The sequence below is a fragment of the Pristiophorus japonicus genome, chromosome 6, assembly GCF_044704955.1.
Source record: "Pristiophorus japonicus isolate sPriJap1 chromosome 6, sPriJap1.hap1, whole genome shotgun sequence".
NCBI classification, from domain to species: Eukaryota; Metazoa; Chordata; class Chondrichthyes; family Pristiophoridae; genus Pristiophorus; species Pristiophorus japonicus.
The window spans coordinates 130,590,941-130,605,678 of record NC_091982.1 but is presented as its reverse complement, the minus strand read 5'-3'; the positions used below and the strand labels follow the sequence as shown (position 1 = coordinate 130,605,678).

Genomic DNA, 14,738 nt, shown 5'->3' with positions numbered 1-14,738 from the left:
GGGGGGGGGGCGGGAAAGGAAGGAAGTGTCTCACTACACCCTGGAGGGGGTCTCACTGCAGTAACGACCCCTCCCCCAATCTCTCCCTTGGGGTCTTGATTTCTGACCGTCTCTTACACTAACATTCTGGCAGAACCCCTCAACCACTCTCGTCCCTTCCAATTATCGCAGCGTTTAAAAGCCAGACTTGTCATCAGTCAGTGTGTCTAATACCTGCTGAGTGATAATAGGATTCTTTATTGAAAAACAAATGCGAAGAAAGATCAAGGTTGATGGCGCGAGTTACGTACTGGCAGCATTCAGTCAAAGGTAATTCTGCAGCTCCTCTCCTGCTCCTTCCGTCGCACCTCAAATTGTTTCGAGACATCCTCTACTTTCTTCTGCAGCAAGACTGAGGAAAGGCAGAAAGAGCGTTAGCGAGAAAGGGAATGAGGGGGATGAGCTGAGCGACATGGTGCAATCAGAGACGGAGAGAATTGAGCATCGGTCCCAGTCTGTAACAGGTCTTTGCCAAGGCAGCACAGGTTCAGGGCCAGCACATACACACCAATCCAGCCACATTAATTCTGGAGGGGGAACACTGAGCTCTGGCTGGATGCTGCACCTTGTGATCCAATACTGATCGACAGGGTTCACTGGAGGTCAATCAGACGTGGGAATCCTGGTCGATTCCCCTCATCCCAACTTCAGGAGTGCCGCGGACAATCACAGCATCGCAACTGCTTCGAGGTTGTGAGCAAGAGACCCTGGCTGGCCCCGTCAGTGTGGCCCAATTCTACATCAGGACAGGGCCCTCACTCCTCACTCCCTCCCTCCCCCCCCCCTCCCTCCCCCCCACTCCTCTCCTCCCCAGGACAATGCCCTCACTCCACCTCCCCCCACCGTCCTGCACGACAGGGCCCTCACTCCCTCCCTCTCCCCCCCCCCCCCCTCCCTCCATCCGTCCCTCTCCTCCCCCACCCTCCCTCCCTCCCCCCCCCCCCCCCTCCCTCCCTCCCCCCCACTCCTCTCCTCCCCAGGACAATGCCCTCACTCCACCTCCCCCCACCGTCCTGCACGACAGGGCCCTCACTCCTCACTCCCTCCCTCTTAACCCCCCCCCCTCCTCACTCCCTCCCTCTCCCCCCCCCCTCACTCCCTCCCTCTCCTCCCCCCCACTCCTCTCCTCCCCAGGACAATGCCCTCATTCCACCTCCCCCCACCGTCCTGCACGACAGGGCCCTCACTCCCTCCCTCTCTCCCCCTCCCTCACTCCTCACTCCCTCCCCCTCCCCCCACTCCTCTCCTCCCCAGGACAATGCCCTCACTCCTCACTCCCCCCCCCCCCCTCACTCCCTCCCTCTCCTCCCTCCCCCCCACTCCTCTCCTCCCTAGGACAATGCCCTCACTCCTCACTCCCCCCCCTCCTCCCTCCCCCCCACTCCTCTCCTCCCCAGGACAATGCCCTCACTCCTCACTCTCCCCCCCCCTCACTCACTCCCTCCCTCTCCCCCCTCCCTCCCTCCCCCCCACTCACTCCCTCCCTCTCCCCCCTCCCTCCCTCCCCCTCACTCCTCACTCTCTCCCCCCCTCACTCCTCACTCCCTCCCTCTCCCCCCTCCCCCCTCCCTCCCTCACCCCCACTCCTCTCCTCCCCAGGACAATGCCCTCACTCCACCTCCCCCCACCGTCCTGCACGACAGGGCCCTCACTCAGAGGGAAATGTTTATTTAATTTTTCAGAGACATTCCCTGGGACAGGAGCGCCATTCAAAGCTGCAGGAGTTGTGTAAATGGTGGAGGACAATTTGTTCTGACTCGGGCTTGGCAGGACAGCAGAGAAAATGCCGTGGGGTGGAGGAAGGATGATCCCCGCAGACCCGCTCCTGCTGACATCACGAGTAGTCAGTGTGTGAACACCTCAGCTCTGCGTTAAAGTGGCTGGAGCAACAAAGGAAGAAAGAATTTGCATTTCTATAGCGCCTTTCACGAAGGACGCCCCAAAGCACTTTACAGCCAATGAAGTACTTCTGGTGTAGTCACTGTTGTAATGTGGAAAGGTGGCAGCCAGTTTGTGTCCAGGTTGTGCTCCCACAGCAATGTGATGATAAGCAGACAATGTTTTTAGCACCATCTACAACACAAGCTTCTGGCTCCTTTCAATGTATATTTGATGCCTTTTTAAAGGCAGCCCAAGAATGGTTACCTGAGCTCTGGTCGATCCATTGCAGAGAATCCATGTGGGCATTGAGAATTTTGCAAATTTGTTGCAGCTGAAACAGAAAAGTCCGAGCAGGACAGAGAAAGCAATGTGATTGGATATTGTAACCCATTCCGACAACATATCGACAATTTCCCTACACAATGCCACACTTAAACCACACTTTCAACACTGCCTAAAGGATGGCAGTGCTGTATTTACACAGGACCCAGCCACAGAGCAGTGCTGTACATACACAGGACCCAGGGTCAGGGCATGCTGTACAAGATACAGGCCCTGTCAACAGGGCAGTGCTGTACATACACACAGGACTCAGCAACAGCACAGGTCTGTGCTGTACATACACAGGACCCAGCAACAGCACAGGGCAGTGCTGTACATACACAGGACCTGCAAGTACAGCAGGCGGTGAAGAAGGCAAATGGCATGTTGGCCTTCATAGCTAGGGGATTTGAGTATAGGAGCAGGGAGGTCTTACTGCAATTGTACAGGGCCTTGGTGAGGCCTCACCTGGAATATTGCGTTGAGTTTTGGTCTCCTAATCTGAGGAAGGACGTTCTTGCTATTGAGGGAGTGCAGCGAAGGTTCACCAGACTGATTCCCGGGATGGCTGGACTGACGTATGAGGAGAGACTGGATCGACTGGGCCTTTATACACTGGAGTTTAGAAGGATGAGAAGGGATCTCATAGAAACGTATAAGATTCTGACGAGACGGGACAGGTTAGATGCGGGAAGAATGTTCTCGATGTTGGAGAAGTCCAGAACCAGGGAACACAATCTTAGGATAAGGGGTAGGCCATTTCGGACTGAGATGAGGAGAAACTGCTTTACTCAGAGTTGTTAACCTGTAGAATTCCCTGCCGCAGAGAATTATTGATGCCAGTTCATTGGATATATTCAAGAGGGAGTTAGATATGGCCCTGACGGCTAAAGGGATCAAGGGGTATCGAGAGAAAGCAGGAAAGGGGTACTGAAGGAATGTTCAGCCATGATCTTATTGAATGGTGATGCAGGCTCGAAGGGCCGAATGGCCTACTCCTGCACCTATTTTCCATATTTCTTTACACAGGACCCAGCAACAGCACAGGCCAGTGCTGTACATACACAGGACCCAGCAACAGCACAGTGCTGTACATACACAGGACCCAACAACAGCACAGGACAATGCTCTACATACACAGGACCGAGCAACAGCACAGTGCTGTACATACATAGGATCCAGCAACAGCACAGGACATTGCTGTACATACACAGGACACAGCAACAGCACAGGCCAGTGCTGTACATACACAGGACTCAGCAACAGCACAGTGCTGTACATACACAGGACCCAGCAACAGCACAGTGCTGTACATACACAGGACCCAGCAACAGCACAGGACCCAGCAACAGCACAGTGCTGTACATACACAGGACCCAGCAACAGCACAGGACAATGCTCTACATACACAGGACCCAGCAACAGCAGTGCTGTACATACACAGGACCCAACAGCACAGGCCAATGCTGTACATACACAGGACCCAGCAATAGCACAGTGCTGTACATACACAGGACCCAGCAACAGCACAGTGCTGTATATACACAGGACCCAGCAACAGCACAGGACAGTACTGTACATACACGGACCCAGCAACAGCACAGGACAGTGCTCTACATACACAGGACCCAGCAACAGCACAGTCCTCTACATACACAGGACCCAGCAACAGCAGTGCTTACATACACAGGACCCACAAACAGCACAGTGCTGTATGTACACGGGACCCAGCAACAGCACAGTGCTGTACATACACAGCACCCAGCAACAGGACAATGCTGTACATACACAGGACCCAGCAACAGCACAGGACAATGCTGTACATACACAGGACCCAGCAACAGCACAGGACAGTGCTGTACATACACAGGACCCAGCAACAGCACAGGACAGTGCTGTACATACACAGGACCCAGCAACAGCACAGGACAATGCTCTACATACACAGGACCCAGCAACAGCACAGTCCTCTACATACACAGGACCCAGCAACAGCACAGTCCTCTACATACACAGGACCCAGCAACAGCAGTGCTGTACATACACAGGACCCAGCAACAGCACAGTGCTGTACATACACAGGACCCAGCAACAGCACAGTGCTGTACATACACGGGACCCAGCAACAGCACAGTGCTGTACATACACGGGACCCAGCAACAGCAGTGCTGTACATACACAGGACCCAGCAACAGCACAGGACCCAGCAACAGCACAGTGCTGTACATACACAGGACCCAGCAACAGCACAGTGCTGTACATACACAGGACCCAGCAACAGCACAGGCCAGTGCTGTACATACACAGGACCCAGCAACAGCACAGTGCTGTACATACACAGGACCCAGCAACAGCACAGGACCCAGCAACAGCACAGGACAGTGCTGTACATATACAGGACCCAGCAACAGCACAGAACAGTGCTGTACATACACAGGACACAGCAACAGCACAGGCCAGTCCTCTACATACACAGGATCCAGCAACAGCAGTGCTGTACATACACAGGACCCAGCAACAGCACAGGACAGTGATCTACATACAGAGGACCCAGCAACAGCACAGTCCTCTACATACACAGGACCCAGCAACAGCAGTGCTATACATACACAGGACCCAGCAACAGCAGTGCTGTACATACACAGGACCCAGCAACAGCACAGGACAGTGCTGTACATACACAGGACCCAGCAACAGCACAGGGCAGTGCTGTATATACACAGGACCCAGCAACAGCAGTGCTGTACATACACAGGACCCAGCAACAGCACAGGACCCAGCAACAGCACAGTGCTGTACATACACAGGACCCAGCAACAGCACAGAACAATGCTCTACATACACAGGACCCAGCAACAGCACAGTGCTGTACATACACAGGACCCAGCAACAGCACAGGCCAGTGCTGTACATACACAGGACCCAGCAACAGCACAGTGCTGTACATACACAGGACCCAGCAACAGCACAGTGCTGTACATACACAGGACCCAGCAACAGCACAGGCCAGTGCTGTACATACACAGGACCCAGTAACAGCACAGTGCTGTACATACACAGGACCCAGCAACAGCACAGGACAGTGCTGTACATACACAGGACCCAGCAACAGCACAGGACACTGCTGTACATACACAGGACCCAGCAACAGCACAGGACAGTGCTGTACATACACAGGACACAGCAACAGCACAGGCCAGTCCTCTACATACACAGGACCCAGCAACAGCAGTGCTGTACATACACAGGACCCAGCAACAGCACAGGACAGTGATCTACATACACAGGACCCAGCAACAGCACAGTCCTCTACATACACAGGACCCAGCAACAGCAGTGCTATACATACACAGGACCCAGCAACAGCAGTGCTGTACATACACAGGACCCAGCAACAGCACCGTGCTGTACATACACAGCACCCAGCAACAGGACAATGCTGTGCATACACAGGACCCAGCAACAGCACAGGACAGTGCTGTACATACACAGGATCCAGCAACAGCACAGGACAGTGCTGTACATACACAGGACCCAGCAACAGCACAGGACAGTGCTGTACATACACAGGACCCAGCAACAGCACAGTGCTGTACATACACAGGACCCAGCAACAGCACAGGACAGTGCTGTACATACACAGGACCCAGCCACAGCACAGGACAGTGCTGTACTCAAGGCTCAGCGCAGGAATGCTGAAGCGGATTCCAGTTCAATTAGTACTTCAAATAACAGGAGAGTGGGTCAACTATTTTATTCTGCTCGTAACCCACTTAAGCTTGAAGCCATGACATTTAAAGAATAGTTCATTGGTTTCATTTGGAGAGTTCGGCTGGCTGCAATAACAGAATATAGATTTTAAAAGGATTTTTGCCACAACCTCTCAGAACAGTCACTCTCCAATCTTTGTCCAATGATCCCGTATACTCACGTCAGCATCACTTCTAATGCAGGGATACGCATTTCCCACTGAGCCCCACTCAGTTGGTGCTGGCACTCTGCTCTCGAAAAGAGAAGACTGAGGGGTGGCTTGGTACAGGTCTTGGAGTATGAAAGGGTTTATAGGGTAGACGTAGAGAAGATGTTTCTACTTGCAAGCGAGACTAGAACTAGTGGCATAAATATAGTCACTAATAAATCTAATAGGCAATTCGGGAGAAACTTCTTTAAACAGAGAGTGGTGAGAATGTGGAATGTTGCCAGGGGAGTGGTTGAGCTGAATAGTATTGATGCATTTAAGGATAAGCACAGAGGGCGATGGGAATAGGAGGGTTTGCTGATGCGCTCTGATGTAGAAAGGTAGGAGGTTAGAGCGGTGTATAATCACCAGCATGGACCAGTTGGGCCATTCAGCCTGTTTATGGAATACTATGTCATAGTGGTATTGGGATCCCCAAAAATGACCAGAGGTATCCAACAGACCCTTAACTGTCCAAGATTGGACCTCGATTGAGAAGGACTCCTGACATCGTATACACAACAAGTAGCCCCCAAAAGAGGGGAAATCCCGACATTCTGGATTGGCCAGTCACACCGTCTGATAATCAGATCAGCGGGAATACAAAAACTCAGCCTTCCTAGGTTCGGACTTGGAGACACTTCCCACTAGCTGGTGAATTGTTAATTAAAGGAGTTAAACAGAGGACTATCAGGGGAGGGGTATGGTCATAGACATTTACAGCACGGAAGGAGGCCATTCGGCCCATCGTGTCCGTGCCGGCCGACCAAGAGCTACCCAGCCTAATCCCACTTTCCAGCTCTGGGTCCGTAGCCCTGTTGGTTACAGCACTTCAGGTGCACATCCAAGTACTTTTTAAATGTGGTGCGGTTTCTGCCTCTACCCTTTCAGGCAGTGAGTTCCAGACCCCCACCACCCTCTGGGTGAAGACATTTCCCCTCAAATCTATGCCCCCTGGTTGTTGACCTCTCTTGCCAAGGGAAACAGGTCCTTCCTATCCACTCTATCCATGCCCTTCATAATTTTATACACCTCAGTCTCCTCTGTTCCAAAGAAAACAGACCCAGCATCTCCAATCTTTCCTCATAGCCAAAATTCTCCAGGCAATCACATCTTTCCTGTAATGTGGTGACCAGAACTGCACGCAGTACTCTAGCTGTGCGGCCTAACCAGTGTTTTACACAGTTCCAGCATAACCTCCCTGCTCTTGTATTCCATGCCTCGACTAAGAAAGGCAAGTATTCCGTATGCCTTCTTAACCACCTTATCTACCTGGCCTGCTACCTTCAGGGATCTGTGGACATGCACTTCCAGGGTATCTTTGTTCCTCTACACTTCAGTGTCCTACCATTTAATGTGCATTCCCTTGCCTTGTTAGACCTTTGCAAATGCATAACCTCACACTTCTCCGGATTGAATTCCATTTGCCACTGTTCTGCCCACCTGACCAGTACATTGCTATATTCCTGCAGTCCGCAGCTTCCTTCTTCATTATCAACCACAGCCGATTTTAGTATCATCTGCAAACTTCTTAATCATATCCCCAACATGCAAGTAAAAGTCATTGATATGTACCACAAAAAGCAAGGGACCCAGCACTGAGCCCTACGGAACCCCACTGGATGCAGCCTTCCAGTCACAAAAACACCCATCAACCATTACCCTTTGCTTCCTGCTTCCTGTTGGAAGGAATGTTTTCAGAGGGTTATTAGAATATTGAATGCTGTAGCACAAGGGGCTGTTGAGGCAGAGATTAACACCATTGAAAGTATTTGGGAAGAAATATAAAAGGATAAAGGGAATGGGCAGGGAAAGGGGGTTGGAGGAACTTCCCCAGCTGTAGAGCTAGCACCAGCACAGGTCTGATAGTCTGAATGGACTCCGATACAGTAAATACAATCCCAGCTAACACGGCACCCACTTACAGGATCGCTGATCTCGGAGGAGCTGCTGGTGGTGTTGAGATGCTCGATAATTTCCTTCAGATCTTGGGCCATCCGCTTCAGCTGGGCATCAATGTTCTCTGCCAATTTATAGCTAGACAGCAACACAGAAAGTCACATTCGATCTTTACTTTCAGCAGGGTACATGAGGGCAAGATGATGGCAGCAGTGATCAGGGGGACCTCCCCTCTCTAGCACAATACCAACCGTGACACTGTCCCAGCATCACTTGAGAATAGAGACTTTGGAACTTGAGACCTTCATAAGAACATCAGAAATAGGAGCAGTAGGCGGCCATAGGGCCCCTCGAGCCTGCTCCGCCATTTAATATCATGGCTGATCTGATCATGGTCTCAGCTCCACTTCCCCGCCCGCTCCCCATAACTCCTTATTCACTTGTCGTTTAAGAAACTGTCTATTTCTGTCTTAAATTTATTCAATGTCCCAGCTTCCACAGCTTTCTGAGGCAGCGAATTCCACAAATTTACAACCCTCAGAAGAAATTCCGCCTCATCTCAGTTTTAAATAGGCGGCCCCTTATTCTAAGATCGTGCCCTCGGTTCTAGTCTCCCCTATCAGTGGAAACATCCTCTCTGCATCCACCTCGTCAAGCCCCCTCATAATCTTATAGGTTTCGATAAGATCACCTCTCATTCTTCTGAATTCCAATGAGTAGAGGCCCAACTACTCAGCCTTTCCTCATAAGTCAACCCCTTCATCCCTGGAATCAATCTAGTGAACCTTCTCTGAACTGCCTCCACAGCAATTATATCCTGTCGTAAATATGGAAACCAAAACTGCACGCAGTATTCCAGGTGTGGCCTCACCAATACTCTGTATAACTGTAGCAAGGCTTCCCTGCTTTTATACTCCATCCCCTTCACAATAAAGGCCAAGATAGCTCTAACACCCTGAGCCACTGGCCAGTCACCATAACATGAGACCCGGCCTCCAGCCCAACACCACTGAATGGAAGGCATTGTTGGAAGGGGGGGGTCCTGATTTACATGGTTTGTCCTGCCTGTGGATATAAATATCACATTGGCGTGATTAACTTCGAGCATTTGCTTTCTGACAAACACCACTGTGTAACCTCAAATACAAATCAAACATGCTGGAAACACTCAGCAGGATCTGCGGAGAGAGATAGAATGGGAGCTGTGGTTAACAACTCTGTATCTAACCCCTGGGAGTGTTAGATGGAACAGTGTAGAGGGAGCTTTACTCTGTATCTAACCCCATGTACCTGCCCTGGGAATGTTTGATGGGACTGTGTCGAGGGAGCTTTACTCTGTATCTAACCCGTGCTGTAGCTGCCCTGGGAGTGTTTGATGGAACAGTGTAGAGAGCTTTACTCTGTATCTAACCCTCTGAAACACGGAGAGGGGGACGGGGGGGGGGGGGCGGGGGAGACCTGAACACTCATACTCACGTGTGCTCTCGCTCTTCGTCTGCATGCTGTAGGTAAATGGTGCCGTGTTGGTTCCGGACCGACTCCTCCAGCGGTGCCAGCAGGTCTTCCAGCTCCTTTTGCTGCGACAGGATGAAGTCGAGCTCTTGGTCCAGTCTACAAGAGATATATATTTACGAGAAATTAGAAGTCCATTTTCTCATTATGCGGTACAAGCTTAAAATCAAGACGACCAGTGATGATCTGCCTTATGTATGGAAATTAAAGTGCATTAAAACAGGCAAATCATAAAAACACAAGAAACAGGAGCAGACGTAGGCCCTTCGAGCCTACTCCATGGTTCAGGATCATGATCATGGCTGATTTACCTCAACCCCACCTTACCTCACTACTCCCAGATTCCTCGATTCTGATAGTATCCAGAAATCTGTGTCTTGAATATACTCATGCGCAGCTCACCGGCTCCAGGGTAGAGAATTCCAGAGTCGGAACCCTGAGTGAAGACATTTCTCCTCATCAGTCTCAAGGCCGGCCCCTTAGAGTGCAACGGATAGTTGTAAATTCCACCATCACCCCCCCCTCCCCCCGAGGAAACATCCTCCCTGCATCGACCCTGTCAAGCCCTGTAAGAATTTTGTATGTTACAATGAGATCACCTCTCATTCTTCTAAACTCTTGAGAATATCGGCCTAGTCTGCTCAATCTCTCCTCATAGGACAATACCCCCCCATCCCAGGAATCAGTCTGGTGAACCTTCGTTGCACTTCTTCAATGGCAAGTATATCCTTCCTTAGGTAAGGAGACCAAACTGTACACAATACTCCAGGTGTGGTCTCACCAGGGCCCTATATAATTGCAGTAAGACGTCTCATTCTTATACTCAAATCCTCCTGTAATAAAGACCAACATACCATTCGCTTTCCCAATTGCTTGCTGTAGCTGCATGTTAACTTTCAGTGATTGGTGTACAAGGACACCCAGGTCCCTCTGAACACCAATATTTCCCAATCTCTCACCATTGAAAAACTATTCTGCTTTTCTATTTTTCCTACCACATTATATTCCACCTGTTCTTGCCCTCACTAAACCTGTCTATATCCCTTTGTAAACTCTCTACATCCTCCTCTCAACTTACTTTCTCACCTAGCTTTGAATTGTCAGCAAACTGGAGTACATTACACTCGCTCCCCTCATTCAAGTCGTTAATATAGATTGTAAATAGCGGAAGCCCCGATCCTTGCAGTACCCCACAAGTTACACCCTGCCAACCTGAAAATGACCCGTTTATTCCTAATTTCTCTTTTCTGTCTGTTAACCAATTCTCAATCCATACTAATATAATACCCCAACCCACGAGCCCGAATAATTTGTAATAACCTCGTGTAGCACTTTATTTATAGCACACAGCGGGAATTCGTGTGCTGCTCCGGCGGAGGAAACTTTTGACTTCTGCACTGCCAATTACAGGGATTCGTTCCTTGGTGTAAGTCCTTAGTTTGGGGTGAATGGGGCTGAGCTTAGGCCTGTGTGCCTTATTTCCCCACAGCCTGTCGAAGGCCTTTTGGACTGACTTGCCCTCGTGTCCAGCTCCATAGATACTGGAATGCTGTTCAGTTCAATGAGGGGATTAAATGTAGTATCTCCAAATTTGCGGATGACACTAAGTTGGGTGGCAGTGTGAGCTGCGAGGAGGATGCTATGAGGCTGCAGAGTGACTTGGATAGGTTAGGTGAGTGAGCAACTGCATGGCAGATGAAGTATAATGTGGATAAATGTGAGGTTATCCATTTTGGTGGTAAAAACAGAGACAGACTATTATCTGAATGGTGACAGATTAGGAAATGGGGAGGTGCAACGAGACCTGGGTGTCATGGTACATCAGTCATTGAAGGTTGGCATGCAGGTACAGCAGGCGGTTAAGAAAGCAAATGGCATGTTGGCCTTCACAGCGAGAGGATTTGAGTACAGGGGCAGGGAGGTGTTACTACAGTTGTACAGGGCCTTGGGGAGGCCACACCTGGAGTATTGTGTACAGTTTTGGTCTCCTAACTTGAGGAAGGACATTCCTGCTATTGAGGGCGTGCAGCGAAGATTCACCAGACTGATTCCCGGGGCTGACATATCAAGAAAGACTGGATCAACTGGGCTTGTATTCACTGGAGTTTAGAAGAATGAGAGGGGATCTCATAGAAACATTTAAAATTCTGATGGGTTTAGACAGGTTAGATGCAGGAAGAATGTTCCCAATGTTGGGGAAGTCCAGAACCAGGGATCACAGTCTAAGGATAGGGGGTGAGCCATTTAGGACCAAGATGAGGAGAAACTTCTTCACCCAGAGAGTGGTGAACCTGTGGAATTCTCTACCACAGAAAGTAGTTGAGGCCAATTCACTAAATATATTCAAAAAGGAGTTAGATGTAGTCCTTACTACTAGGGGGATCAAGGGGTATGGCGAGAAAGCAAGAATGGGGTACTGAAGTTGCATGTTCAGCCATGAACTCATTGAATGGCGGTGCAGGCTCGAAGGGCCGAATGGCCGACTCCTGCACCTATTTTCTATGTTTCTATGTTTCTATTGAATGCTTTCTGAAAAGCCACTACATCCACTGGTTCCCCCTTATCTACCTTGCTAGTTACAATCTCAAAAAACAATTAAATTTGTCAAAAACTATTTCCCTTTAATAAATCCATTTGACACTGCTCAAACATGAGTTTCTAAGTTATCATGCCCCTAACAATAGATTCTAGCATTTTTTTCTATGATGTCACGCTGACTAGCATGTCGTCCAGTTTTCTCGTTCTCTCTCTCTCTCTCCTTTCTTAAATAGCGGGGTTACATTTGCTACCTTCGAATCCGCAAGGACAGTCTAGAATCCAGGGAATTCGGGAAGATGAAAACCAATTCACCCACTATCTTTGCAGCTATCTCCTTTATAAACCCTAGGATATAGGCCATCAGGTCCAGGGGATTTGTCAGCCTTTAAGCCCATTAGTGTCTCCAGTACCATTTCTTTACTAATCATAATTTCTTTCTGTTCCTCACTCTCACTAGACCCTTGGTCCCCCACTATTTGCGGAATGTTTTTGTGTCTTTTCCGTGAAGACAGACAGACAGTATTTGTTTGATGTCTGTGCCATTTCCTTATTACCCAGTACCCCTCAGTGGGCGGAATCCGCAATGCAACTCTGGGAGAAGCTCCTCAGCCACAGGGAGAAGACGATTGAGGACTCTAGCGATGACTTTCCCTGTGGCCGACAGCAGGGAGATTCCTCTGTAGTTGCCGCAGTCGGACTTGTCCCCTTTTTTGAAGATGGTCACGATTACGGTGTCAAAGAGATCTCCCGGCATGCTCTCCTCCTTCCAGATAATAGAGAGGAGATCATGGATTTGTGCTAATAATGCCTCCCTGCCATGCTTTAATGTTTCGGCAGCAATTCCATCTGCTCCTGTTGCCTTGTTATTCTTCAGCTGACGGATGGCCTTTTCTACCTTGTGCCGGGCTGGGGTTGTGCTATGATGGTGGCGGGGAGCATGCTGCGGGATGGAGTCTCGGTTAAGGACATGATCTGCACTGCTTGACAACTACAAGAGAAATGCAGTGACCAGCACCAACCCTAGTACATGGCCTTCTTTGACCTCACAATGGCCTCGGACATGATCAACCATGAGGGATTATGGAGCATGCTCCTCCATTTCAGCAGCCCTCAAAAGTTTGTCACCATCCTCCGTTTGCTCCACAATAACATGCAAGCCGTGATCCTGACGAACGGATCCACCAGACCCAATCCACGTCCGGACCGGAGTCAAGCAGGGTTGCATCATCGCACCAACACTCTTCTCGATCTTCCTCGCTGCAATGCTCCATCTCACCCTGAGCAAGCTCCCTGCTGGAGTGCAGATAAATTATAGAACAAATGGGAATCCGCCTCCTAGTCGTCCCATCCAGTATTCTAGCTTTGCAACTGTTCTATCGGGACCACGTGGGAACAATTCTGGCTTTGAAATCAAGACAACCAGATCTTACGAGTTAAAGATCACTTAAGCTTTGATTCCTGCAAACAAACCATGCCAGTCCTTAAAGAAAAGTTAATAGGGTCAATTGAACACCACGTTAATCACATTACAGAAACCAAGTTTATTTAAAAAAATTCACAACAAATGCAAGAGAAAACTGGACTTGGTTATCAGCCATATCATTGAACTATAGTACGCAGACAACGCCTGCGTCTGCACACATTCGGAGGCCGAACTCCAAGCCATCGACAACACCTTCACCGAGGCGTTCGGGCGCATGGGCCTTACACTAAACAGCCGTAAGACAAAAAGGTCCTCTACCAACCTTCCCCCGCCACACAGCACTGCCCCCCCGTTATCAAGATCCAGGACGAGGCCTTGGACAACGTGGACCATTTTCCATACCTCGGGAGCCTACTGTCAGGAAGGGCAGACATCGATGACAATGTCCAACACCACCCTTCAGTGCGCCAGCGCAGCCTTCGGTCTCCTGAGGAAGTGTGTGTTTGAAGACCAGGCACCAAACTTATGCTCTACAGGGCGGTAGTGATACCCACCCTCCTCAGAGACATGGACCATGTACAGTAGAAATCGCAAAACACTGGGGAAGTACCGCCAGCGCTGCCTCCGCAAGATCCTGCAAGTCCACTGGGAGGATAGGCACACCAAGGGTCAAGTGCTCTCGCTCAGGCCAACATCCCCAGCATCGAAGCACTGACTACACTCGACCAACTCTGTTGGGTGGGCCACATCGTCCGTATGCCCAACAAGAGACTCCCAAAGCAAGCGCTCTACGCGGAGCTTCGACTCGGCAAGCGAGCCCCAGGTGGGTAGAGGAAACGCTTCAAGGACACCCTCAAAGCCTCCTTAATAAAGTACAACATTCCCACCGATTCCTGGGAAATCCCTGGCCCACAACCACCCAAAATGGAGGAAGAGCATCCGGGAGGGCGCTGAGCACCTCGAGTTCCATTGCCGAGAGCATGCAGAAAGCAAGCGTAAACAGCGGAAGGAGCGTGCGGCAAACCAGGCTCCCCACTCACCCTTTCCTTCAACCACTGTCTGTCCCACCTGTGACAGAGACTGTAATTCCCACTTGGACTCATCAGTCACCCGAGAAATCACTTTTAGATTGGAAGCAAGTCTTCCTCGACTCCGAGAGATTGCCTG

At 50.1% G+C, this 14,738-nt stretch overlaps 1 protein-coding gene across 18 annotated transcripts in view; it reads right to left on the bottom strand.

Annotated features, from left to right (window-relative positions):
• Positions 1-217: 217 nt before the first annotated feature.
• Positions 218-14,738, bottom strand: part of nup62l (nucleoporin 62 like) — a 63,852-nt gene continuing 49,331 nt past the window's right edge. For all 18 annotated transcript variants that reach the window (XM_070883191.1, XM_070883193.1, XM_070883202.1 and 15 more), the window contains exons 10-13: positions 9,575-9,709; positions 8,125-8,236; positions 2,185-2,251; positions 218-391 (exon numbers count right to left, since the gene is read on the bottom strand). In XM_070883191.1, coding sequence (XP_070739292.1) covers positions 300-391; positions 2,185-2,251; positions 8,125-8,236; positions 9,575-9,709 — 406 coding nt within the window. In that variant the 3' untranslated portion in view covers positions 218-299. The remainder of the gene's footprint in view (positions 392-2,184; positions 2,252-8,124; positions 8,237-9,574; positions 9,710-14,738) is intronic.